Raw genomic sequence first — 27,812 nt, forward strand, 5'->3', positions numbered from 1 at the left:
AGAACTTGGGCCTCTTTCGCGAGCGCCACTTTCTGACCTGAAGATCACTGACATCATGATTAGCAGCACTTAGCAGCACTTACCACCATCTTGTTAAGGGAGACCCAGCAGTCCTGGGGGAAATCCTGCAGCATGGGAACCAGGAACTGCAAACAGCCATCCCAGTGACACAGCAGCAACATCATACCAATCAGGTTGAAGATACGCATCACTGCACTGGCCAGGTCATAGGTCATATGGAAGATCTGTCACGAGAGGGACAGAAAGAGAGGACAGTCAGTGGTGTGTAACACCTTATTCATTCACCATTTCACATGGATTTAGCTTACGTTAACCAAGACAATGAACACATGATAAAAAATGTAAAAAGATGGAGCCAGATTACATTATTTGCATTATCTGGTTACAACAGGATATGGACAGGATTTGGATTCATGATTGGATTAGTTATCGAAATTCAGTAAGTAAGTTTGCCGATACCGATTATGCACAGTTGCTTTTCTGAACACACAGCTGTTGCATTTTCGTAAGTTACCTTGAGAAATGAAGCACACCAAATAACTTCTGCGATGATGACACTAATTTCCTGCACTCATCAGGCACTAATAGCTCTGTTGATATGAACATGATCAAGAGAGATACAGTAAGTGTGGAATGTCAAAAATCTCAATCAATCAGACATAAGACAGCTATCCTCCCTCATTCTCCCTTCCTTCCTTCCCTTCCTCCACCCACCCCTCCTCCTCTCCCTCCCTCCCTCCCTCCCTCCCCTCCCCTTTCCTTCCCTCTCCAAGACCAATGCTTGTCCTATTATGGTGAGTGTGTTTAGAACACCCAGCCCAGAGTGATGCACTGGTGTTGTGGTCACAGCCTTGTAAACACTTCTCAGCTGTGGCCCTTTGGCTGTGGTCAAAGGGCCTGTCTCCCTATCGTGCAAGTGTGCATGCGTGTGTGTTCCAGAAAAGCCCTGCAGGAGAACCAATTAAGCCCCCAAAAACATAAGACCAAAAGGCTACCACACCTGAGACAGGAGCCCTATATAGTAACTAGGCCATTAACACCCCTCTACGAAGACAGGGGAGAGAAGAGATGCTCCCGACTGTTGTTTACAATGTAGAGCTCCAACAGAGTGTGAGCCAGGCGATTCAGTCATCTTACAAGACCTCATTCACGCCAACCCGTGGGTTTAAAGCTTAACTGAATGCAACATTAGAACCTGTTCTGATATACAACAGAAGGCTGGAATGTATCCCTTTGCTGTTTCTCCAAGTGACTGTATTGGAATATCTGTGGTGAAAAAGGCCAAGCACGCATCCTTTTGTATCACCTCTTTCCAGCTTTGTCTCAAAAGCCCTACAATTAAAAACAAACTCCCCGTGTTACCGAGGCACCTGTGTTTCCTGTGTTTGGGTGGTACTGTATGTGGGTGTTTTTCAAAGTGCCTGCACAGCTGTTTCTGCTTGTGTATAATTTACCCGCAATGCACACATATCTAAATAAATGCAGTGGCTTATCACTGTTAAAATGTAGTGTTTATGTAACACTAAAACACTAAAACTAGTGGTAACTGAGCTACCAATACCTTAAAGGAGACAGCACCTTAACTTTGCTGGAGGTTTGAAACACATGGTTGTGAGGGTATTGGGACAGATTTAAGGTGTACTGAAACATTCACCCTGAGGTGTTCTGAAACATGAAATGGTACCACACACCACCTAATCAGGAGATGTGCAACACCTTGCCAGAGGCTGGGAAAAGTTTAAAAACACTATTATGGTGTTTCAGGGGCAGAACGACAGATTAATACCTTGTCAGCTCGGGGGTTTGAATTTGCAACCTTCCGGTTACTAGTCCAACACTCTAACCACTAGGCTACCCTATCAACCCACAAACTCCTCATTCCAAAATGTCAAAGTACTATGCTCAAGCAAGGGACACAAAAATATATAGTTTTGCAAAAATAAAAATACTTTTTTCCCCCCATGATAATAATTGTGTACTAAATACTTTTTTCAAGTCATGATTGAAGGTTAAAATGCTTGATCATTTATTTTCTAATTATCAAATGACCACAAAACATCAACAGGTCTAGGTAGGACAGTTCAAAGATTTGTAAGGTATTTATCACATTATTCTTCGAAATCAACAGAAAAGTGGCATAAAATCAAATCAAATTTTATTGGTCACATACACATATTTAGCAATGTTATTGCGGGTGTAGTGAGATGCTTGTGTTCCTAGCTCCAAAAGTGCAGTAATATCTAAGAATTCACAACAAAACACACAAATCTAAAAGTAAAATAATGGAATTAAGAAATATATACAGTAGAATAGAATACAGTATATACATATGAAATGAATAAAGCAGTATGTAATCATTATTAAAGTGACTAGTGTTCCATCATTAAAGTGACCAGTGATTCCACATCTATGTATATAGGACAGCAACCTCTAAGGTGCAGGGTTAAGTAACTGGGTGGTAGCTGGCTAGTGATGGATATTTAACAGTATGATGGCCTTGAGATAGAAGCTGTTTTTCAGTGTCTCGGTACCAGCTTTAATACACCTGTACTGACCTCGCCTTCTGGATGATAGTGGGGTGAACAGGCCGTGCCTTGATGATCTTTTTGGCCTTCCTGTGACATCGGGTGCTGTGGGTGTCCTGGAGGGCAGGCAGTCTGCCCCCATTGATGCGCTGGGCAGAGTGCACCACCCTTTGGTTGCATGCGGTGCAGTTGCCGTACGAGGCAGCCCAACAGGATGCTTTCAATTGTGCATCTGTAAAAGGGTCTTAGGGGCCAAGCCAAATTTCTTCAGCCTCCTGAGGTTGAAGAGGTGCTGTTTGGCCTTCTTCGCTAAACTGTCTGTGTGGGTGGACCATTGCAGATGGTCAGTGATGTGTACACTGAGGAAATTAAAGCTTTCCACCTTTCCAATGTGGATAGAGACGTGCTCCCTCTGCTTTTTCCTGAAGTCCATTATCGTCTCTTCATTGTTGGTAATCAGGCCTACTATGGTTGTGTCATCTGCAAACTTGATAATTGAGTTGGAGACATGTGTGGCCACACAGTCATGGGTGAACAGGGAGTACAGGAGGGGGCTGAGTATGCACCCTTGTGGGGCCCCAGTGTTGAGGGTCAGTGAAGGGGAGGTGTTGTTTCCTACCTTCACCACTTGGGGGCGGCCCGTCAGAAAGTCCTGGGCCCAGTTGCACAGGGCGGGGTTCAGACCCAGGGCCCAGAGCTCGATGATGAGCTTGGAGGGTACTATGGTGTTGAAGGCTGAGCTATAGTCAATTAACAGCATTCTTACATTGGTATTCCTTTTGTCCAGATGGGGTAGGGCAGTGTGCAGTGCAATAGCGATTGCATCGTCTGTGGATCTATTCGGGCATTGCGACTCCACTTTGTCTCTGTACTGGCGTTTGCCTGTTTGATTGCCTAATGGAGGGAATAACTACACACTTTGCATTTGACCATATTCCCAGTCACCTTGCCATGGTTAAATGCAGTGGTTTGCGCTTTCAGTTTAGCACGAATGCTGCCATCAATCCATGGTTTCTGGTTTGGGTAGGTTTTAATAGTCACAGTTGGAACAACATCCCTTATACACTTCCTGATGAACTCAGTCACCATGTTTGTGTATACATCAATGTTATTATCCAAGGCTACCCGGAACATATCCCAGTCCGTATGATCAAAACAATCTTGAAGCATGGATTCTGATTGGTCAGACCAGCATTGAATAGACCTTAGCACAGGTACTTCCTGTTTGAGTTTCTGCCTATAGGAAGGGAGGAGCAAAATGGAGCTGTGATCTGATTTGCCGAAGGAAGGGCAGGGGAGGGCATTGTCGGTATCCCGGAATAGAGAATATTAGTGGTTGAGTGTTTTTCCAGCACGGCTACTACAGTCAATGTGTTGATAGAACTTCGGTAGCGTTTTCCTCAAATTTGCTTTGTTAAAATCCCCAGCTACAATAAATGCGGCCTCAGTATATGTGGTTTCCAGTTTGAAGAGAAACAATATTTATAAATCAATGCTCCAAGAAGCACATCTGCTCCAAAAACACTTATATAGTCATTTCTACAAGCTGCTGCTTTTTCATCAGCCCCAAACAAAACTGAAGCTGTAATCATAATGATATTAATAAACTTTCTTGGGTAGAGGCGAAGACAAAGAAGGCAGAATCAATTTCCTTAAATGTATCCATAATGGAAAGAAAATTGCCTTTATTAATGAGTATACTCCAAATTCATATGATCCTATGTTTTTTGATTCTCTGAACAGCATATTGTTAGAATTAACTGACTTCCATCTGGTTATTGAGAAAGGCATGAATTCCATTTTGGACATTCAAAACAAATTTAATAAGACCAACTACAACCAAGGCTCTCCAGTATATACTCTCTGATTACAACCTTATTGATGCCTGGTGAGCACATAATCCTGAATCAAAACAGTGCACTTATTACTTATTAGCCATAAATCTTTCTCACTACGCTTACTACTGACAATTTCACGTTTCGGAATCTCCTAAAGGAGCCATAAGATGGCATTTCAACATTTCATTTCTACAGAATCAAACATTCTTTGATCGATTTGAAATGTGACTAAATTAATTCATAATGATCAATAAAAATTAAGTCGATGACCCCTGGATACTATGGGATGCTGCCAAAGGTTTTATTAAAAATAATGCAAATGTTGTTAACTGCATTAGAGCGTTCTCAAAAAACTCTTTTCAGACCAGGTAGCTATTACTCTTTCCAAAGTCAAGACAGAACATATTTATTGATCAGGCAGAGAGCAGAATTTGCCATCCATTAAGTTAGACTCAACCATTACTTCCATTGTAATTATCCCAGTTGTTTACTGGCCAACACGCTATGCAGTAATGATCAATTAACTGATTGAATCTATTGAATTTGGAACAGAACCCAAATTCATCAGCAAAGATTCTCAAGCTTCTATAAAGAACTGTACACCTCTGATTGTAAATCCACACCAAGCCAGACTAGGTACTTCATAAAATAATTACGAACTCTTCTTCTCTCAATAGAGGAAGCCACCTTGCTGGGAGCCTAAATCTCTCTCAATGAATTAAAAAGGGGATTGGATAGCATGAATAAAGGCAAATCACCTGGATGGGACGGCATTTCTTCCTGAGGTCTTTTTAAAATGTTGGAATCAATTAGGTCCACTATTGCTCAAAAGTATTAATATAGCAGTTCACAAAGGTTCATTTGGGAGAGATGTGAATAGAGCACTAATTTCACTTTTATGAAAGAAAGGTAAGGATACCACCCAGTGTTCTTAGACAAATACAGATAAAAAACTGTTTTCCAAAATGCTGTCGTCTCGAGACCTACCCAAATTAGGCCACACAGACCAAGCGGGTTTGTTATAAAGTGTTTATACTCGGATAACCTCTGTCGACTATTACATATTTTAGATTCTTCATCAGAAACAACAGTTCCTTGGGCTGTATCTCTTGATGCAGAAAAAGCTTTCAATAGACTAGAATGGTCATACCTCTTGGTCTGTCTTGGAACATATGGGTATTGGCTCCAATTTCATTAATATGATTAAAATACTTTTTGCAAAACCCTCAGCCATACTGTGTATTCCTTAATGCAACCTCTGTGTCAGATTTCAAAAAAGCTTTCCTGAAAAAGCACACCATGCTATAATCTGAGAACAGCGCTCAGAGACCAAAACAAGCCATACAGATATCCGCCATGTTGTGGAGTCAACAGAAGTCATAAATAGCATTATAAATATTCACTTACCTTTGATGATCTTCATCAGAATGCACTCCCAGGAATCCCAGTTCCACAATAAATGTTTGATTTGTTCGATAAAGTCCATAATTTATGTCCAAATACCTCCTTTTTGTTCGCACCTTTAGTTCACAAATCCAAATTCACGACGCGCAGGCCAGACGAAAAGTAAAACAATTCTATTACAGTTCGTAGAAACATGTCAAACGATGTATAGAATCAATTTTTAGGATGTTTTTAACATAAATCTTCAATAATGTTTCAACCGGAGAATTCCTTTGTCTTTAGAAATGCAATGGAACGCAGCTACCTCTCACGGGAGCGCGCCTGACTGAGCTCATGGCCTTCTGGCAGACCCCTTACTCAATCAGCTCTTAATCTCTCCTCCTTCACAATAGAAACCTGAAACAAGGTTCTAAAGACTGTTGACATCTAGTGGAAGCCTTAGGAAGTGCAATTGGACCAAATTTACACTGTATCTTGGATAGGCAAAGAGTTGAAAAACTACAAACCTCAGATTTCCCACTTCCTGGTTGGATTTTTTCTCAGGTTTTTTGCCTGCCATATGTTCTGTTATACTCACAGACATCATTCAAACAATTTTAGAAACGTCAGAGTGTTTCCTAGCCATATCTACTAATAGTATGCATATCTTAGCTTCTGGTCCTGAGTAGCAGGCAGTTTACTCTGGGCACCTTATTCATCCAAGCTACTCAATACTGCCCCCAAGCCATAAGAGGCTTTAATGGCTAGCTCAGAATATGAGGTTTTAATGGCTAGCTCAGAATATGAGCTTTCCAAAAGTTGTTTATATATTGGAGTCATCATGCCAGACTACCTGGCCTGATGACTCCTTGCTGTCCCCAGTCCACCTGGCCGTACTGGTGCTCCAGTTTCAACTGTTCTGCCTGCGGCTATGGAACCCTGACCATTTCACCAGATGTACTACCTGTCCCAGACCAGCTGTTTTCAACTCTCTAGAGACAGCAGGGGCGGTAGAGATTGGCTATGAAAAGCCAATTGACATTTACTCCTGAGGTGCTGACCTGTTGCACCCTTGACAACCACTGTGATTATTATTATTTGACCCTGCTGGTCATCTATGAACATTTGAACATCTTGGCCATGTTCTGTTATAATCTCCACCCAGTACAGCCAGAAGAGGACTGGCCACCCCTCATAGCCTGGTTCCTCGCTCAGTTTCTTCCAAGGTTCTGGCCTTTCTAGGGAGTTTTTCCTAGCCACTGTGCTTCTAAGCTGGGTTTCTGTACAGCACTTTGTGACATCAGCTGATGTAAGAAGGGCTTTATAAATACATTTGATTGATTGATTGATATTAAAGAGCTCATTAATTTCGGGAGCCCAGATAATCTACTTATGAATCCCATCATTGGATGGTTCGGTAGTTGGGTTTCCCAAGGGACTCCATAGGCCAGCATAGTTTACCTACACTACATGACCAAAAGTATGTGGATTAATATGAAGTAGGTCCCTACTTTGCATCTTTAAAAGCTTACACTATAGAGAAGGCTTTCCACTAGATGTTGGAACAGTGCTGCAGGGACTTGCTTCCAATCAGCCACAAGAGAATTACTGAGGTCAGGCAGTGATGTTGGGCGATTAGGTCTGGCTCGCAGTTGGTGTTCCAACTCATCCCAAAGGTGTTCAATGGGGTTGAGGTCAGGGCTCTATGCAGACCAGTCAAGTTCTTCCACACCGATCTCGACAAACCATTTCTGTATGGACCTCGCTTTGTGCACAGGGACATTGTCATGCTGAAACAGGAAATTACCTTCCCCAAACTGTTGCCACAAAGTTGGATGCACAGAATCATCTAGAAAGTCATTGTATGTTGTAGCATTAAGATTTCCCTTCACTGGAACTAAGGGGCCTAGCCTGAACCATGAAAAACAGCCCCAGACCACCAATTCCTCCACCAAACTTTACAGTTTGCACTATGCATTTGGGCAGACAGCGTTCTCAGATTTGTCCGTTGGACTGCCAGATAGGCAGTGGAGATTGCATGGCTGTGTGCTTGATTTTATACACCTGTCAGCAACAGGTGTGGCTGAAATAGCCCAATCCACGAATTTGAGGGAGTGTCAAACTTCCTTTTGTATATATAGTGTATGTTGTAAATATAGAAAAAAGGAGTTGCCTGGTAATGTGTATGTATCTTTCAAATCTTGGGATGTTCATTACTGTCCATGATATTGGCATGGGTATGGATTGCACATTTACACCATTGTGGGGATGCAAAAGGTCACCCTCGAGATTGCAAAGCATTATTGTGTAATATTTCAGTATGGGCATGCCATTTTGTTTCCCAGTTACATTGTTTTTTAATTTTGTGCCAAATATAAATTGTGTGAGTAGTAATAGGACCACAGCTTAGTTTACATTGTTTAACCTCTCTGGGATCATTCGGGACGCTAGCGTCCCACCTCGCCAACAGCCAGTGAAATTGCAGGGCGCCAAATTCAAAACAACAGAAATCTCATAATTAAAATTCCTCAACCATACAAGTATTTTACACCATTTTAAATATACACTTCTCGTTAATCCAACCACAGTGTCCGATATCAAAAAGGCTTTTCAGGGAAAAGCAGAACATATCATTATGTTAGGTCAGCAACTAGTCACAGAAAGCATTCAGCCATTTTCCAACCAAAGAGAGGTGTCACAAAAAGCAGAAATATAGATAATATTAATCACTCACCCTTGACGATCTTCATCAGATGACACTCCCAGGACTCAATGTTACACAATACATGTATGTTTTGTTCGATCAAGTTAATATTTATATCCAAAAACCTCAGTTTACATTGGCGCCATGTTCAGGAATGCCTCCAAAACATCCAGAGAAATTGCAGAGAGCCACATCAAATAACAGAAATACTCATCATAAACTTTGATGAAAGATACATGTTTACATTGAACTAAAGATAAACTTGTTCTTAAGCAACCGATGTGTCAGATTTCAAAAAACCTGTTTGGCAAAAGCACAATATTTAATAATCTGAGAACAGGTTCAGCCACAAAAGCAAGCCATACAGTTACCCGCCAAATTGTGGAGTCAACAAAATAAATAGCATTATAAATCTTCACTTATCTTTGCTGATCTTCATCAGAATGCACTCCCAGGACTCCCACTTCCACAAGAAATGTTAGTTTTGTTCGATTACGTCCATATTGATTCCCAAAATCCAGACAAAAAGGCAAAAGAGTTCCATTACAGTTTGTAGCAACATGTCAAATGATGTTTACAATCAAACCTTAGGGTCTTTTTATAATAAATCTTCAACCGGACAATAGCGTATTCATTACAGAGGAAAAAGAAGGAAAGGCGCGTCCGCGTGACCGCACAGTAAACAACTGATTGGCCTCAGCCTAGTCCACTTGTTAAACAGCTCTTATTCGACACCCTTCCACAATAGAGGCCTCAAACAACTTTCTCAAGACTCAAGACTTCTCAAGACTGTTGACATCTGCTGGAAGCCGTGGAAGTGTAATCTGGCCCCATAGACACAGCATATTGGATGGGCAATCACTTAAATGAAACTACAAACCTCAGATTTTCCACTTCCTGGTTGGATTTGTCTCAGGTTTTCGCCTGCCATATGAGTTCTGTTATACTCACAGACATCATTCAAACAGTTGTAGAAACTTCAGAGTGTTTTATAACCAATACTACTAAACATATGCATAGACTGTATTAGCATCTGGGACAGAGTAGCAAGCAGTTTACTCTGGGCACCTTATTCACCCAAGCTACTCAATACTGCCCCCCTGTCACCAAGAAGTTAAACGACCACAAAAAAAAACATCTGGGTCAGATGGTTTAGACCCTTTCTTCTTTAAGGTTGCTGCCCCTATCATTGCCAAGCCTATCTCTGACCTGTTCATGTGCTTATCATGTGCTTTCACCCATGGAATTAGCTGTTAGGGGGTCAAAGGTTAGGGGGGGTAGGAGGACCTGAAATATTCTCCTTTTACAAAATGTGATGCTGTTTTCAAATGAAACACAATACATTGCTCTTGTTAAAGCTATTAGAATGTATTTGTTGCAGCATTTTCTACCACTGAACATAACCATTTCAAAGATCACACCTGTCAATGATTGATATAAAAACAAACATGGACTTCTTCATCGAACATGAATCAACGTGCAAATTTGTTAGTTTTCCAAAACACATACATCATTAAAAACATTCGTAAGTAAGATCCTCCTCTCTGGGGAGGTTCCCATTGCTTGGAAGGCAGCCACGGTTCGATCTTTATTTAAAGGGGGAGACCAAGCTGATCCTAACTGTTATAGGCCTATTTCGATTTTGCCCTGTTTATCAAAAGTGTTGGAAAAACTTGTCAATAATCAACAGACTGGCTTTCTTGATGTGTATAGTATTCTCTCTGGAATGCAATCTGGTTTCTGCTCAGGTTATGGATGTGTCACTGCAACCTTAAATGTCCTCAATGATGTCCCCATTGCCCTTAATTCTAAGCAATGTTGTGCTGCTATTTTTATTGAATTGGCCAAAGCTTTAGATACGGTAGACCATTACATTCTTGTGGGCCAGCTAAGGAGAATTAGTTTCTCTTCGGGCTCTTTGGCCTGGTTTGCTAACTACCTCTCTCAAATAGTGCAGTGTATAAAGTCAAAACATCTGCTGTCTCAGCCACTGCCTGTCACCAATGGGTGTACCCCAAGGCTCGATCCTAGGCCCCACGCACTTCTCAATTTACATCAACAACATAGCTCAGGCAGTAGGAAGCTCTCGCATCCGTTTATATGCAGATGATACAGTCTTATACTCAGTACTCAGCTGGCCCCTCTCCGGATTTTGTGTGAAACGCTCTACAACAAAGCTTAAGCTTAAGCCCTTAACCTTGTTCTGAACACCTACAAAACAAAGGAACGGGAGATACCTAGTCAGTTGTACAACTGAATGCCTTCAACTGAAATGTGTCTTCTGCATTTAACCCAAGCCCTCTGAATCAGAGAGGTGCGGGGGGCTGCCTTAATCGACATCCATGTCTTCGGTGCCCGGTGAACAGTGAGTTAACTGCCTTGCTCAGGGGCAGAATGACAGATGTTTACCTTGTCAGCTCAGGGATTCAATCCATCAACCTTTCGGTTACTGGCCCAATGCTCTAACCACTAGGCTATGGTCATGTGGTTTGGTAAGAAGAATGCCACTCTCCCCACAGGTGTGATTACTACCTCTGAAGGTTTAGAGCTTGAGGTAGTCACCTCATACAAGTACTTGGGAGTATGGCAAGATGGTACACTGTCCTTCTCTCAACACATATCAAATCTGCAGGCTAAAGTTATATCTAGACTTGGTTTCCTCTATCTCTCCTCTTCCACACCAGCTGCCAAACTAACCCAGATTCAGATGACAATCCTACCCATGCTTGATTACGGAGATAAAATGTATAGATCTGCAGGTAAGGGTGCTCTCGAGCAGCTAGATGTTCTTTACTATTTTGCCATCAGATTTGCCACCAATGCTCTTTATAGGACACATCACTGCACTCTATACTCCTCTGTAAACTGGTCATCTCTGTACACCCGTAGCAAGACCAACTGGTTGATGCTTATTTATAAAACCCTCTTAGGCCCCTATCTGAGATATCTACTGCAGCCGTCATCCTTCACAAACAACACCCATTCTGCCAGTCACATTCTGTTAAAGGTCACCAAAGCACACACATCCTCCGGTCGCGTGTCTTTTCAGTTCGCTGCAGCTAGCGACTGGAACGAGCTGCAACAAACACTCAAACTGAACAGTTTTATCTCAATCTCTTCATTCAAAGACTCATGGGACACTCTTACTGACAGTTGTAGCTGCTTTGCGTGATGTATTGTTGTCTCTACCTTCTTGCCCTTTGTGCTGTTGTCTGTGCCCAATAATGTTTGCAGCCTGTCTTGTGCTGCTACCATGTTGTGCTGCTGCCATGTTGTGTTGCTACCATGTTGTTGTCATGTTGTGTTGCTCCCATGCTGTGTTGTCATGTGTTGCTGCCATGCTATGTTGTTGTCTTAGGTTTTTCTTTACGTACTGTTGTGTTGTCTCTCTTGTCGTGTTATGTGTTTTGTCCTATATTTCTTTTTCTATTTTTTATTATCTGAGCTCCTTCCCCGTCAGAGGCCTTTTGCCTTTTGGTAGGATGTCATTGTAAATAAGAATTTGTTCTTAACTGACTTGCCAATTAAATAAAGGTTAAATCAAATCAGTTATATTATTTAACGATGATAGCCCCTTCAATCTCAAAATCAATCTCCTCGTCTGAGGTCCTGAGCACTCTGAAGCAAGTTTTCATCAAAGATCTCTCTGTACTTTGCTCAGTTCACCTTTGCCTCGACCCTGACTAGTCTTCCAGTCCCTGCAGCTGAAAAACATCACCATAGCATGATGCTGCCACCACCATGTTTCACCTTAGTGTTGGTGCAAGGTTTCCCCCAGACGTGATGCTTGGCGTTCAAGCCAAAGAGTTTAGCCTTGGTTCCATCAGACCAGAGAATCTTGTTTCTCATGGTCTGAGAGTCCTTTAGGTGCCTTTTAGCAAACTCCAAGAGGGCGGTCATGTGCCTTTTACTGGGGAATGGCTTCCGTCTGGCCACTCTCCCATAAAGGCCTGATTGGTGGAGTGCTGCAGAGATGGTTGTCCTTCTGGAAGGTTCTCCCATCTCCACAGAGGAACTCTGGATCTCTGTCAGAGGGACCATCGGGTTCTTGGTCACCTCCCTGACCAAGACCCTTCTCCCCCGATTGCTTAGTTTGGCCGGCCGGCTGGATCTAGGAAGAGTCTTGGTGGTTCCAAACTTCTTCCATTTAAGAATGATGGATGCCACTGTGTTCTTGGGGACCTTCAATGCTGCAGACATGTTTTGGTACACTTCCCCAGATCTGTGCCTCGACACAATCCTGTCTCGGAGCTCTACGGACAATTCCTTTAACCTCATGGCTTGGTTTTATGCTCTGAAATGCACTGTCAACTGTGGGACATTATATAGACATGTTTGTGCCTTTCCAAATCACGTACAATCAATCATGTACAAACCTTTCTTAAAACCTATTTTCGCTTTGTCATTATTGGGGTATTGTGTGCAGATTGTGTGCAGATTGATGAGGATAAAAAATTATTTAAGCAATTTCAGAATAAGGCTGTAACGTAACACAATGTGGAAAAAAGTGAAGGGGTCTGAATACTTTTCGAATGCACTGTATCCTTAATATAAATAGATTATCCAGTGTAGAATGGAAACTTGACTTATTCCTGTCAGAGATGTGTAATAGAGCTGTTTGTCTATGAAGGCACCATTAGAAGTTCCCCTGTGCTGTATTAGGCAGTCCACTTAATCACATCTCATTAACATTCACACCTCAGATTCAAGACAGTCAATAAACACACATGCTGATCAAATGGGATATTTGGTTTTGATCTAAGACAGGAAATATACATGAAGACAGCGAGACTGTGTGATTAATAAGCCATACTGCTTGTCTGGACAGCTGCTGATCACAGGAATTTATTCAAAACCGCCTTTGTTGTGGGTATGCTGTTTTCATGTTCTTTTCCTTTGAACATGAACTGCGGTCTTTCATGTTGTCGCTATATGTGACTGGCTGCACTCCATGGCCCAATGCTGTGATGATGACCGCTGACTGCTGAGAAAGCAAAGCTGTGAATCTCAGCATCCTGCTGATATACATCACTTCAGGTACAGAGACAGCAGTGTTGAAGGCCTGTGATAGTGAGACTTGCCTATTATTAGAAAAACACTTCCCAGAAATAGGATGGGTTGATGATGTTCAATCTGACTCACTTGTGTTTTATTCTTGCTACTGCTGCCTTGAAATTGTATTATAAAAGGGATTCTGGCCTATGCCTTGTCCATCCTACCCCCTCTTTCCATTGGTCAATGCAAGTACTTGACCCATAGTGTGTAGCCTCTCATAGACGGGCTGCCTGACAACGTCACGAAAATAATGCTTGTGCATGTTGTTATGTTGTATTGCAAATCCCATCTCCTCCTGCTATTGGACAAAGTAAGTTTTAGAGCCCAGCTTACCTCTTCCCATTGGTGGACATAGCGAATTAGCCTGGACAGCCTGAGCAGCCTCAGCAGACTGAGGATCTTGGTAAAGCGCACGATCCTCAGGGCTCTGGCTGTTTTATACACCTCAGAGTCGATCCCCTTCTCCACGATCAAGAAGATATAATCAACAGGGATGGAGGAGATAAAGTCCACCACAAACCAGGTCTTCAGGTACGTCCTCTTGATCTTCTTGGGGTCCAGGATGATCTCAGTGTTGTCCTCTAAAACGATGCCTGTGCGGAAGTTGAGGACCAGGTCCATGAGGAAGAAGGTATCAGAGACCACGTTGAAGATGATCCAGGGCGCGGTGGTCTCGTCCTTGAAGAAGGTGATCCCCACTGGGATGATGATGAGGTTGCCCACCATGAACATCAACATGGTGAAATCCCAGTAGAACCTAGAGAGCAAAGTGGAGAAGCAGGTTAGGGGACAGAGAGACAGTTAAGGTGGAGGAACTCAGGAAACCTGAACTTCAACTCCAGGTAAGGTTAGGTGTAAACAGTTGACTCCCACAATGGCATTCTTCATAAACTGTTCGATCAGGGGAGATGGAAGATTATACAAAATATCCACCTTCCCCCTCTCAACTGGTTATCACAACAAAACAAAAAAATCTCACAAATATATGAATTGAATTCTTATCAAAGTCATCTGTTGTATTGTATTCTATTGTATTCTGTTGTATTCATCATTCTATTGTAGGAATGATGATGTGGATCAATTGGCAATTCAATTGTCCATTCAAAAGTGTAGAAATTGATGGGCTGTTACTCATTGTAATAACAGTAAAAGTACAGTAAGTCACTGGGGTATATCATGAGTTTGAAACTGTTGTTTTCATTATGAGAAAATGTTCTCTGTTGCTGTTTGCTGTGCATATCACGCCAGTAAAGATATCATGCCAGTATCCATCTGACAAGTACCCTCTCTGCTTACTCTAACTAGGGGAGCCGAGAAGAGAGAGGGGGTCTTATGAGAGTAGCGCTGGATGGTGAATTGATTCTAAATCCTTGCTACAATAACAAAGGGTGACGTACACTAAATGACCAAGAGTATATGGACAACTGCTCATCAAACATCTCATTCCAAAATCATGGGCATTAATATGGAGTTGGTTCCCCCTTTGCTGCTATAACAGCCTCCACTCTTCTGGGAAGGCTTTCCACAAGATGGGGACTTGCTTCCACTCAGCCACAAGAGCATTAGTGAGGTTGAGCACTGATGTTGGGCAATTAGGCCTGGCTCACAGTCTGCGTTCCAATTCATCCCAAAGGTGTTTGATGGAGTTGAGGTCAGGGCTCTGTACAGGCCAGTCAGGTTCTTCCACAACGATCTCGATAAACCATTTCTGTATGGACCTCACTTTGTGCATGGGGGCATTGTCATGCTGAAACAGGAAAGGGAAGGCTGTTGCCACAAATTTTGAAGTACAGAATTGTGTAGAATGTGATTTTATGCTGTAGCATTAAGATTTCCCTTCCCTGGAACTAAGGGAATGTAAAAAATGTAAAATAATTCTTTGTCACGATTTCTTCCGAAGTTGATGCCTCTCCTTGTTCGGACAGTGTTCAGTCTTCTAGCCATTGCTGATCCATTTTTCATTTTCCATTTGTGTTGTCTTGTTTTACCACACACCTGGTTTCATTTCCCTCATTATGTGTTGTGTATTTAGCCCTCTGTTTCCCCCATGTCTTTGTGCGTGATTGTTTATTGTTAGGTCGGTACGTTTCCGGGCTGGTTTATTCCCGGGTGCTCTATTACCCGTGTTTAGTGGTAACCGTTATTTTGCCTTTATTAAAGTGCGTTGTTCACTTATCTCTGCTCTCCTGCGCCTGACTTCATGCACCAGCTACACCCACCGCCTGACAATCTTAGGCTTTTGTGCGGCTGCTCGGCCATGGAAGCCCATTTCATGAAGGTCCAGACAAACAGTTATTGTGCTGACGTTGCTTCCAAAGGCAGTTTGGAAGTCATGAGTGGGTGTGGTAACCGAGGACAGACGATTTTAAAGCGCTACGGGCTTCAGCACTTGGTGGTCCTGTTCTGTGAGCTTGACTGGCCTACCACTTCGCGGCTGAGCCGTTGTTGCTCCTAGACTTCCCCTTCTCAATAACATCAATTACAGTTGACCAGGGCAGCTCTAGCAGGGCAGACATTTGACAAACTGACTTGTTTGAAAGGTTGCATCCTATGACGGTGCCACATTGAAAGTCCCTGACTCCTTCAGTAAGGCCGTTCTACTGCAAATGTTTGTCAATTTAGATTGCATGGCTGTTTACACGATTTTATATACCTGTCAGCAAGGGAGTCCACATACTTTTGTATATATAGTGTAAGTGTAACCAGGATATTATCAGCATATTTGAATTATTGTGACTGCTAAGTTCTTTTTTATTTATTTTTATTTCACCTTTATTTAACCAGGTAGGCTAGTTGAGAACAAGTTCTCATTTGCAACTGCGACCTGGCCAAGATAAAGCATAGCAGTGTGAGCAGACAACACAGAGTTACACATGGAGTAAACAAATAACAAGTCAATAACACAATAGGAAAAAAAAAGTGGAGTCTATATACATTGTGTGCAAAAGGCATGAGGTAGGCGAATAATTACAATTTTGCAGATTAACACTGGAGTGATAAATGATCAGATGGTCATGTACAGGTAGAGATATTGGTGTGCAAAAGAGCAGAAAAGTAAATAAATAAAAACAGTATGGGGATGAGGTAGGTAAAAATGGGTGGGCTATTTGCCGATAGACTATGTACAGCTGCAGCGATCGGTTAGCTGCTCAGATAGCAGATGTTTGAAGTTGGTGAGGGAGATAAAAGTCTCCAACTTCAGCGATTTTTGCAATTCGTTCCAGTCACAGGCAGCAGAGAACTGGAACGAAAGGCTGCCAAATGTGGTGTTGGCTTTAGGGATGATCAGTGAGATACACCTGCTGGAGCGCGTGCTACGGATGGGTGTTGCCATCGTGACCAGTGAACTGAGATAAGGCGGAGCTTTACCTAGCATGGACTTGTATAGCCTGAGATAGTCACACTTTAAATGACAAGTAGGCCTGTATGGAATATTACATTTGACAATAACATAGATTAATATTGAAGAGCACAACTTAAAAAACATATTGAATATTGCACCTAGTATAATATCAGTGGATATCAATATTGCTGTCTAATCAACTCAAGGTAACGGGAGTCTAATGCTTGTGAAGAGCATAACTGATAGGTGAGTGGTGCTGAGTCATGTCTTGACTGACTGATCCTGCTAGATTGGAATCTAACATTGATGACTCGACTGTGTAAGTGATGAGATGTAGGCCTATCATAATTATAACGGGAAGTTTCTGCAGTTGGCTACATGACAAAAATGCCATACGTTTTGCAGAAAAGTTTTCAAATGACTTGACCATATGGGAGAACCACCCTCGGTCTAAACACCAAGCCTGGTGCACAGTAGGCTATGTGTCAGTATGGTATGTCATGTTGGCAGTTTTGTCTGTCAATGGAAAATTAATAACTTCATAACAGGCCGCAATCAAACTCAAACATATGGCTATAGGCTAACTGTCAAATGTGCATATTCTACAAAACCATGACTATCACATTTGCAATCAAGACTTTTCAGAGGTCACAACACAGGAGCCCATTGTTCGCAGTCGTAACAGTTCCGAGTAACCTCCTTTGGCTATAAAGTGTCTCTGTCAAGTTTACAAGAAAGTCAAACTCACCACTGACATGTCAACACATAGTTTTAAAGCAGTTTCATCAAAGCTGCCTGTAATATTAGAGTAAAACCCTTGTTTCTCCCCATTTCTCACCAATGACCTCATGAGAACGTATCCTAAATATTTCTTCCTATGTCAACCTAGCCTGAAAACTGTACGCTACCTTACAAACATGACATAACAGTAATGCTTTACATTTACATCACTAAGAAGTCTTATGGGTCATTGTAAGTCCCTTTTGGTAATTTTTATTTCTCCAAAAGATGAGTTCATGATTAGGAAAGAGTGGAGGGTGCGCTGTTTAATAGCATAATTCATCCTTCACATTAAAAACCACTCCTACATTAAATCTAGAATAGATAATATCTTAACTCTTTCTTGGCAAATCAAGACCTGGAATCGACTAAATAAAAAATCCTGGAGCTTCTTAGAATGGCATTGATTATCAGTTGGCTTAAAAATAGCTGTCACCATAGGAGGGAGATGCTGTCTTAGACAGAGGCCTCTGATTTGGGAGCAGGGGCAGACGGGCCTTCTGGCAATTCTGTCAAATGCCAGATGGGCCAGACAAAACATTTTTGGGGGTGGACTGGTCGAAATTGACACTCACAAATATACATATTTTTATATACAAATAAAACAATGAAAAGGATGATATGGGCATATTTTAAAGACAAAATATTTGAGTGCAATTTCTGGTAATCAAATCTATAATGAGCCATTGGCTGATCAATGGGAAATGGCCGGCCTGCCCACCTATCAAGATGGGCCAGCCCGGTTTTCTCAGCCAGGTCACCCGTGATACAAGTCCGTATTCGAGGTCCATCCATGTCTGAATCCAGCAATAGAAAGTAGTTTTTCAGATTTTTATTTTAAACCTATCCCAAACCTTAATCCTTAAACTTAAACATTCAGAGTTAATGCCTAACCTTTAGAATTCTGAGTTAATGCCTAAACTTAACTTTAAACACTTCAAAATGTGATGTTTGGAACAACTTCAACATTTTCTGTACGAGAAACATGGATGAACGTTTAATTCTGATGTGAGAGTGTGAGAGCTTGTTGTGTTTGCTGATAGGCTGAGCTGAGGTCAAGCAAACTCACATTAAACGTAAAACATGGCATTAACAAAGAGCAAAGAGACCAGCTCTGATTCTGTCATCAGTTAAACCGCCATGGTCATGGATTGTAAAAAAAAGTTGGTGACACATGCAGTGGTGTGGGCTGGATAAAATGCCAGGGTCGAATTCATGTCCCAATCCGCCCCTGTTTGGGATCTGTGAAAATGGGATGAGAATAGTGAGGGATAAGGACAAAGCAGGTGAGGGGATATACACTGTGTACAAAACATAAAGAACACCTTCCTAATTTTGAGTTACATCCAGCATCCAACTCAGAGTTACATCCAGAATCCAGCTCAGCTGAGTTACATCAAGCATCTGGCTCGGCTTAGTTACATCCAGAATCCAGCACAGAGTTACATCCAGAATCCAGCACAGAGTTACATCAAGCATCCGGCTCAGCTTAGTTACACCCAGAATCCAGCATCCAGCTCTGAGCTGGATGTAACACACTTCAAAATAAGCGGCCCTTAATGTTTTGTACACTCAGTGTAGCTCAAGCTGATGATCAGTGGGGGCTGTGACACTGAGCTGGATGCTGGATGTTACATCCAGTATAGCATCCCGTGCAGAGTTAACAACATCCAGCATCCAGCTCAGAGTTATATCCAGCATCCAAGTCAGAGTTACATCCAGCATCCAGTATCCAGCACAGAGTTACATCTAGCATCCTGCTCAGAGTTACATCCAGCTTAACACACTTCAAAATAAGAGGCCTGTATTACCGATTTCGAAATAAGAGTCCCTTGATTTGTCATGCTAAAATAAAAGTCCTGTGGTTTCTGGTGGAAGAAAAGAGAAAGAAAGAGCATACGTGTTCTGTTTTTTTATTGTTGTAGTATCATCTTTCACATGTACTAGAATAGCCATACAGGCGGATAGGATGCTGGAGATTACTTTGATGGATAACACAAGAGGGCAACTGTGGGTGTACAAAGTTTCAGACTGATAACTTCAGGAATGGGTGAGCTACATGACATTTAGCATGAAGTCACCCAGGTGTCCCACAAGTCGCGCAAATGTACCCAAGTGGCCGAATTGGTGAAATTACCTATATCTATATACAACAGTGCAAATAACTACATACAACATATCAAAAAGCAATTGTAACACACACACACACACACAAAACAAATGTTTAAAAAAATATCAGAAAATATTTTTATTTTTTTAAACAGTACACACATTGGAAGTCCTCGACACAATATTTTACTGCCTGTGCCATGTCCCATAGCAGTCTCTTTCTGATGTAAAGCAGAGGTAAACTGAACAAGTGGTGCCGTTCATGCGACACAGAACACAATGACGCCTCCATGATGTGCCCTTCTGGCCCTGAGGCACAGTCATGCCTGCAGTAATGAACTGTGGCATATGAACACCACTGGGGCAGAGGTAGAGCGGGCAGCTTGGCAGCAGGGGCTCCCAGTCGGAGTCGCTATCACTGTGAAAGAAAACATTTAAAAAATATTTGTATTGTATGGTGTCACGCCCTGGTTGAGGTATTTTGTGTTTATCTTCATTTATTTGGTCAGGCCAGGGTGTGGCATGGGTTTTTTGTATGTGGTGTGTTGGTATTGGGATTGTGGCTTAGTGGGGTGTTCTAGTTAAGTCTATGGCTGTCTGAAGTGGTTCTCAATCAGAGGCAGGTGTTTATCGTTGTCTCTGATTGGGAACCATATTTAGGCAGCCATATTCTTTGAGTGTTTCGTGGGTGATTGTCCTTAGTGTCCTTGTTCCTGTCTCTGTGTTAGTTGACACAAGTATAGGCTGGTTTGGTTTTCGTTACGTTCTTTGTTTTGTAGTGTTTATAATTGATTCGTGTTTTACGTTTGTTTATTAAACATGGATCGCAATCTACACGCTGCATTTTGCTCCGACTCTCCTTCACCACAAGAGAACCGTTACAGAATCACCCACCCTAACAGGACCAAGCAGCGTGTCAACAGGCAGGAGCCGCAGGAGAAGCAACAAAGGCAGCAACAGCGGCGCAATGAGGAATGGACATGGGATGATATATTGGATGGCAAGGGTTGCTACACATGGGAGGAGATCCTGGCGGGAAGGGATCGCCTTCCATGGGACCAGGTGGAGGCAGCGAGGAGAGCAGAGGCAGCCGGAGAGAGGAGCCGGCGATATGAGGGAACACGGTTATAGCAAGGAAGCCCGGGAGTCAGCCCCAAAAATGTTTTGGGAGGGGCTCACAGAGAGTATGGCTACGCCAGGTAGGAGACCTGCGCAAACTCCCTGTGCTTACCGGGGGGCTAGAGAGACCGGGCAGGCACCGTGTTATGCAGTGGTGCGCACGGTGTCCCCAGTGCGGGTGCATAGCCCGGTGCGGTATATTCCAGCTCCTCGTATCGGCCGGGCTAGAGTGGGCATCGAGCCAGGTAAGGTTGGGCAGGCTCGGTGCTCAAGAGCTCCAGTGCGCCTGCACGGTCCGATCTATCCAGTACTACCTTCACACACCAGCCCTCCGGTGGCAGCTCCCCGCACCAGGCTTCCTGTGCGTGTTCTCGGTCCAGTCCCACCAGTGCCAGCACCACGCATCAGGCCTACAGTGCGCCTCGCCTCTCCAGCGCTGCCGGAGTCTCCCGCCTGTTCAGCGCAGCCAGAGCCTTCCTCATCTCCAGCGCTGCCGGAGTCTCCCGCCTGTTCAGCGCAGCCAGAGCCTTCCTCATCTCCAGCGCTGCCGGAGTCTCCCGCCTGTTCAGCGCAGCCAGAGCCTTCTTCCTCTACAGCACTGCTGGAGTTTCCCGCCTGTTCAGCGCAGCCAGAGCCTTCTTCCTCTACAGCACTGCTGGAGTCTCCCGCCTGTTCAGCGCGGCCAGAGCCTTCTTCCTCTACAGCACTGCTGGAGTCTCCCGCCTGTTCAGCGCAGCCAGAGCCTTCTTCCTCTACAGCACTGCTGGAGTCTCCCGCCTGTTCAGCGCTGCCAGAGCCTTCCTCCTCTACAGCGCTGCTGGAGTCTCCTGCCTGTTCAGCGTAGCCAGAGCTGCCAGCCTGCATGGAGCAGCCAGAGATGCCAGCCTGCATGGAGCAGCCAGAGATGCCAGCCTGCATGGAGCAGCCAGACCTGCCAGCCTGCATGGAGCAGCCAGACCTGCCAGCCTGCATGGAGCAGCCAGACCTGCCAGCCTGCATGGAGCAGCCAGACCTGCCAGCCTGCATGGAGCAGCCAGAGCTGCCAGTCTGCATGGAGCAGCCAGAGCTGCCAGTCTGCATGAAGCAGCCAGAGCTGCCAGTCTGCATGAAGCAGCCAGAGCTGCCAGTCTGAATGAAGCAGCCAGAGCTGCCAGTCTGAATGAAGCAGCCAGAGATGCCAGTCTGCATGAAGCAGCCAGAGCTGCCAGTCTGCATGTAGCAGCCAGAGCTGCCAGTCTGCAAGGAGCTGCCACTCTGCACGGAGCCACCAGAGCTGCCAGTCTGTAAGAAGCTGCCAGAGCTGTCAGCCTACATGGAGCAGCCAGAGCCGCCAGTCAGCATGGAGCATCCAGATCCGTCAGTCTGCCAGGATCCGCCAGTCAGCCAGACTCTTCCAGATCTGCCAGTCAGCCAGACTCTTCCAGATCCGCCAGTCAGCCAGATCTGCCAGTCAACCAGACACTTCCAGATCCGCCAGTCAACCAGACTCAACCAGGATCTGCCGGAGCCAACGACCTGCCTGAGCTGCCCCTCAGTGCCGAGCTGCCCCTCAGTGCCGAGCTTCCTCTCAGTGCCGAGCTGCCCCTCAGTGCCGAGCTGCCCCTCAGTCCCGAGCTGCCCCTCAGTCCAGTGGGGTTCTGGGTGAGGACTACTAGGCCATGGTCGGTGGCAAGGGTGGACTATCCAAGGACGTGAGGAGGAGGGGCTAAGACGGTGATTGAGTGGGGTCCACGTCCCGCGCCGGAGCCGCCACCATGGTCAGATGCCCACCCGGACCCTCCCTATTGTTTTGAGGTGCGTCCGGGAGTCCGCACCTTAGGGGGGGTGGTTCTGTCACGCCCTGGTCGAGGTATTTTGTGTTTATCTTTATTTATTTGGTCAGGCCAGGGTGTGGCATGGGGTTTTTGTATGTGGTGTGTTGGTATTGGGATTGTAGCTTAGTGGGGTGTTCTAGTTAAGTCTATGGCTGTCTGAAGTGGTTCTCAATCAGAGGCAGGTGTTTATCGTTGTCTCTGATTGGGAACCATATTTAGTCAGCCATATTCTTTGAGTGTTACGTGGGTGATTGTCCTTAGTGTCCTTGTTCCTGTCTCTGTGTTAGTTAGCTGTTTCGGTTTTCGTTACGTTCATTACGTTCTTTGTTTTGTAGTGTTTTATAATTGATTCGTGTTTTACGTTTGTTTATTAAACATGGATCGCAATCTACACGCTGCATTTTGGTCCGACTCTCCTTCACCACAAGAGAACCGTTACATATGATCCTTTTATCATCACATAAAATAAACAGATATGTATTGCATTTATTTTTACCTTTATTTAACTAGGCAAGTCAGTTAAGAACAAATTATTATTTTCAATGACAGCCTAGGAACAGTGGGTTAACTGCCTGTTCAGGGGCAGAGTGACAGATTAGTACCTTGTCAGCTCAGGGATTCACTCAAAGATTCCTCAAACAAAAAATCTTTCTCACTTTCACTTTTTCACTTTCACTTTAGACTTTTACTTGGCTTTTCCTGATTTATTCGCCATGATGTCTTCAATGAAATCGTTGAAAATACAACTTTCCGAAATACAGCTGCGCGTAACAAGCCTCACAGCAACTCCTCTGACCGTCAAGGCGAGAATGGAGTTCGTTACGCATGCGATATCAAACAAGGAATGGTGCTCCAACCCAAAACCATTACATACTGGCGTTTACCTCAGCTCATTGGCTATCTACCCAGCTAGATTTCAAGAAGATCAGTGGTAATTGGGCAGAAATACAGTCCAGTCCATCAACGAAGCTTCGCTAAAATGATTGGTGCGCAAGGTAGTCATTGCTCGTTGTCTTCAAATCAGTTCACTTCGGTCAATACTCCCCACAAAAAAACAATGACGTTTGGCTGTGTTGCAAACATCCAGAGGAATGCACTGAAACCAACCATGACTAGATAAACAATGGTTTACCGTGTGTAATTATGTCGAATGCTCCGTAAAAAATTGATAGAGATGGAATTCACGGCACAAACAGGTTACAAAATGCTTCGATTTAAGCTATAAAAATTGATTTTATCAAAGAAAACGGCACTTCATTTGATCACTGGGACCCTCAGGAAGAGAAATAAGAGCAAGATATCAGAATGTAAGTCATAATTTTACCTTCAGATGTGAATGTGTAAAAACTGTCATGGTGGAAAATGTTTCTGTTGTTGATTGCTCTTCTCAAACAAAAGCATGGTATTTGTTCTCTGTAATAGCTATTTTAAATTGGAAAATGTAGTTTGATTACCAAGATTCTAATCTTTTGAAGGGTGTAAGACACTTGCATTTTCAAGAATGTTTAATGTTACGACGTTGTATTTTTAGTTGTCACATGTTGATCCCTGTACAGGGATCGCAGCCATAACAGGTTTTAAGGCACAGATATACAAATCAAATCAAATGTATTTATATAGCCCTTCGTACATCAGCTGATATCTCAAAGTGCTGTACAGAAACCCAGCCTAAAACCCCAAACAGCAAACAATGCAGGTGTAAAAGCACATATACACAACGTCATGCTGTTAACCCACCCTTTTGTTTGTGTTAACCAAAATCAAGTTTGGTTGCCTCTGACCAGAACGGATGCATCTACATCAGCAACAGCCCCAAAACATCACTGCTCTAGAGGAGATCTGCATGGAGGAATGGGCCAAAATACCAGCAACAGTGTCTGAACCTTGTGAAGACTTACAGAAAATGTTTGACCTCTGTTATATACCCTTTGTTGGCAATGACAAAGTATTGAGATAAACTTTTGTTATTGACCAAATACTTATTTTCCACCATAATTTGCAAATAAATTCATTAAAAATCCTACAATGTGATTTTCTGGACTTTTTTTTCTCATTTTGTCTGTCATAGCTGAAGTGTACATATGATGAAAATTACAGGCCTCTCATCTTTTTAAGTGGGATAACTTGCACAATTGGTGGCTGACTTTTTTTTTTTTTTGCCCCACTGTATACAGTAATCTCCAAATGTATTGGGACAGTGACACATTTGTTGCTTTGGCTCTGTACTTCAGCACTTTGGATTTGAAATTATCAAATGACTATGAGGTTGAAGTTCAGACTGTCAGTTTAGTGAGAAAGTTAGAGATGCACAAATACCATACTCCCAAGACATGCTAACCTCTAACTATTACAATAACAGGTGAGGTTAGCATTTCTGGGGGGGGTGTGATATTTGTACGTTTGTAACTTTCCCACTCATCATTATTCAAGATTCATTCAGGACTATCCATAATCATTGTAGTATCCACATTAACCTCTTGCTTCTTCCTGGCACGCAGGCGTCCCATCTAGAGCTCTGGAAATGCAAATGCGCTACGCTAAATGCTAATAGTATTAGTTAAAACTCAAACGTTCATTAAAATACACATGCAGGGTATTGAATTAAAGCTACACTCGTTGTGAATCCAGGCAACAAGTCAGATTTTTAAAATGCTTTTCGGCGAAAGCATGAGAAGCTATTATCTGATAGCATGTAACACCACAAAAGACCCGCAGGGGACGTAAACAAAATAATTAGCATATTCGGCGCTACACAAACCGCACAATAAAATATAAAACATTCATTACCTTTGACCATCTTCTTTGTTGGCACTCCTAGATGTCCCATAATCACTATTGGGTCTTTTTTTTCGATTAAATCGGTCCATATATAGCCTAGATATCGTTCTATGTAGACTGTGTGATAAATGAAAAGAAATAGCGTTTCATAACGTAACGTCATTTTTTTAAATTCAAAAAGTCGACGATAAACTTTCACAAAACACTTCGAAATACTTCTGTAATGCAACATTAGGTATTAGTAAACGTTAATAAGCGATCAAATTAATCACGAGACAAAGTGTTTTCTATAGGGATCCATCTTGAAATACTGCCCGTCTATTTCTCAACCAAAATATCCGGTCGGAGACCGGAAGAAATGGGCTGTCTCTTGTTTGTTTGACCAAGAAACAAATCCTAGGCAAATGACAAGACTGTTGACATCATGTGGAAGCTGTAGGTACTGCAACCTCAGCCATATTTAATGTCTTTCGCCCATAACATTGGGTTGATGCGGCAGATGGATATATTTTTCCACTTTCAGTGATCAGATTTTCCTGCACTTTTCAATGAAACGCACGTTATGTTAAAGCCACAGCCGTGATTTAACCAGTTTTATAAACGTCTGAGTGTTTTCTATCCACACATACTAACCATATGCATATACTATATTCCTGGCATGAGTAGCAGGGCGCTGAAATGTTGCGCGATTTTTAACAGAATGTTCGAAAAAGTAGAGGGTAGACTGAAGAGGTTAATGTAGAAGTGTTTAGAAACATATCTACAATAAAAGTGATTCCAAAATGATACAATGCATTATTTACCATTAATTTCTATTAGGCACAAAATAATCTGAAACAAAACCAAAACAAACAGCAAATGCCTCCAACACATTTGTAGAGTCACAACCTTGATGTAATCACTTCGTGCTAGGAATATGGGACGAAATACTAAACTTTTGACTACTTTAATACACATATAAATGAATTTTTTGGTCCCCCTAAAATGGGGGAACTATGTACAAAAAGTAAATTCTAAACGGTTCACCGGAAATGGATGAAAATACCCTCAAATTAAAGCTGCCAGTCTGCACTTTCAAATCCAAAGTGCTGGAGTACAGAGGCAAAAAAAAAAAAAATGCCACTGTCCCAATACTTTTGGAGTTCATTGTATAAACAGTACCAGTCAAAAGTTTGGACAACTACTCATTCAAGGGTTTTTCTTTATTTTTGACTATTTTCTACATAATAGTGAAGACATCAAAACTATGAAATAACACATATGGAATACTGTAGTAATCAAACATTTTTAAACAAACTAAATATTTGTTATAATGTTATATATACATTATTTAATGTAGCCACCCTTTGCCTTGATGACAGCTTTGCACACTCGGCATTCTCTCAACCAGCTGAGCACTTGTTGGCTGCTATTCCATCACTCTGCGATCCAACTCATCCCAAACCATCTAAATTGAGTTGATGTCGGGTAATTGTGGAGGCCAGGTCGTCTGATGCAGCACTCCATCACTCTCTTTCTTCATTAAATAGCACTTACACAGCCTGGAGGTGCGTTGGGTCATTGTCCTGTTGAAAAACAAATGATAGTCCCTCTAAGCACAAACCAGATGGGATGGCGTATCGCTGCAGAATGCTGTGGTAGCCATACTGGTTAAATGTGTATTGAATCCTAAATAAATCACTGACAGTGTCACCAGCAAAGCACACCCGCACCATCCCAAATAAAAACTCTGGAATGAGTAGGTGTGTCCAAACGTTTGACTGGTACTTTATATTTTACAGCGTATGAGTTAGTTTCATCAACAAGTAATATTATATAGAGAGAAAACCCTACAGAGTACACAACTTAAGATGTGGGAACTGGCACCAAGACCAAAATCAAAGAAAGAAAATGAAAATACATTTGTAATGCTTGTTATTTTACCCATTGCAACTGTCAACACAGGGAAAGAAATACCACAACGTATCACACACAGACATTTATTTGAGATACACAGAATGAAACAGCATGGGAATGGCAATGTTTCTGGCACGGTATTAGCAATGCGTTCAGCTACAAGTGTTTGTTCAAGCCTCTTACGTAATTGTGCCACTTGAAGCATTTAGGTTGGGCAGGATCCTTCAAAACAGTGTATGTATTGTAGATACAACATGGACCATAGCTGCAGCCACCTCTTCCAGTACAGCTTGAGTTATTGGTGTGTGGCATCCATCCCGTTCACCCATGCAAAGGAATAGAAAAAGCAGTATGAGTCAACACATTCAGTGCTACTGAAAGCATCAACATGTTTTTCAATATTGTCCAGACTAAACTAAAGTTGTGGGTCTACATAAAAGTCGGTAA

At 42.8% G+C, this 27,812-nt stretch overlaps 1 protein-coding gene across 1 annotated transcript in view; it reads right to left on the bottom strand.

Annotated features, from left to right (window-relative positions):
* Positions 1 to 26,235, bottom strand: part of LOC118401379 (potassium/sodium hyperpolarization-activated cyclic nucleotide-gated channel 2-like) — a 79,927-nt gene extending 53,692 nt beyond the window's left edge. The window contains exons 1-3 of the mRNA XM_035798839.2: positions 25,479 to 26,235; positions 13,860 to 14,283; positions 84 to 245 (exon numbers count right to left, since the gene is read on the bottom strand). Coding sequence (XP_035654732.2) covers positions 84 to 245; positions 13,860 to 14,283; positions 25,479 to 25,558 — 666 coding nt within the window. The 5' untranslated portion in view covers positions 25,559 to 26,235. The remainder of the gene's footprint in view (positions 1 to 83; positions 246 to 13,859; positions 14,284 to 25,478) is intronic.
* Positions 26,236 to 27,812: the final 1,577 nt, after the last annotated feature.

The sequence above is a fragment of the Oncorhynchus keta genome, chromosome 22, assembly GCF_023373465.1.
Source record: "Oncorhynchus keta strain PuntledgeMale-10-30-2019 chromosome 22, Oket_V2, whole genome shotgun sequence".
NCBI lineage: Eukaryota > Metazoa > Chordata > Actinopteri > Salmoniformes > Salmonidae > Oncorhynchus > Oncorhynchus keta.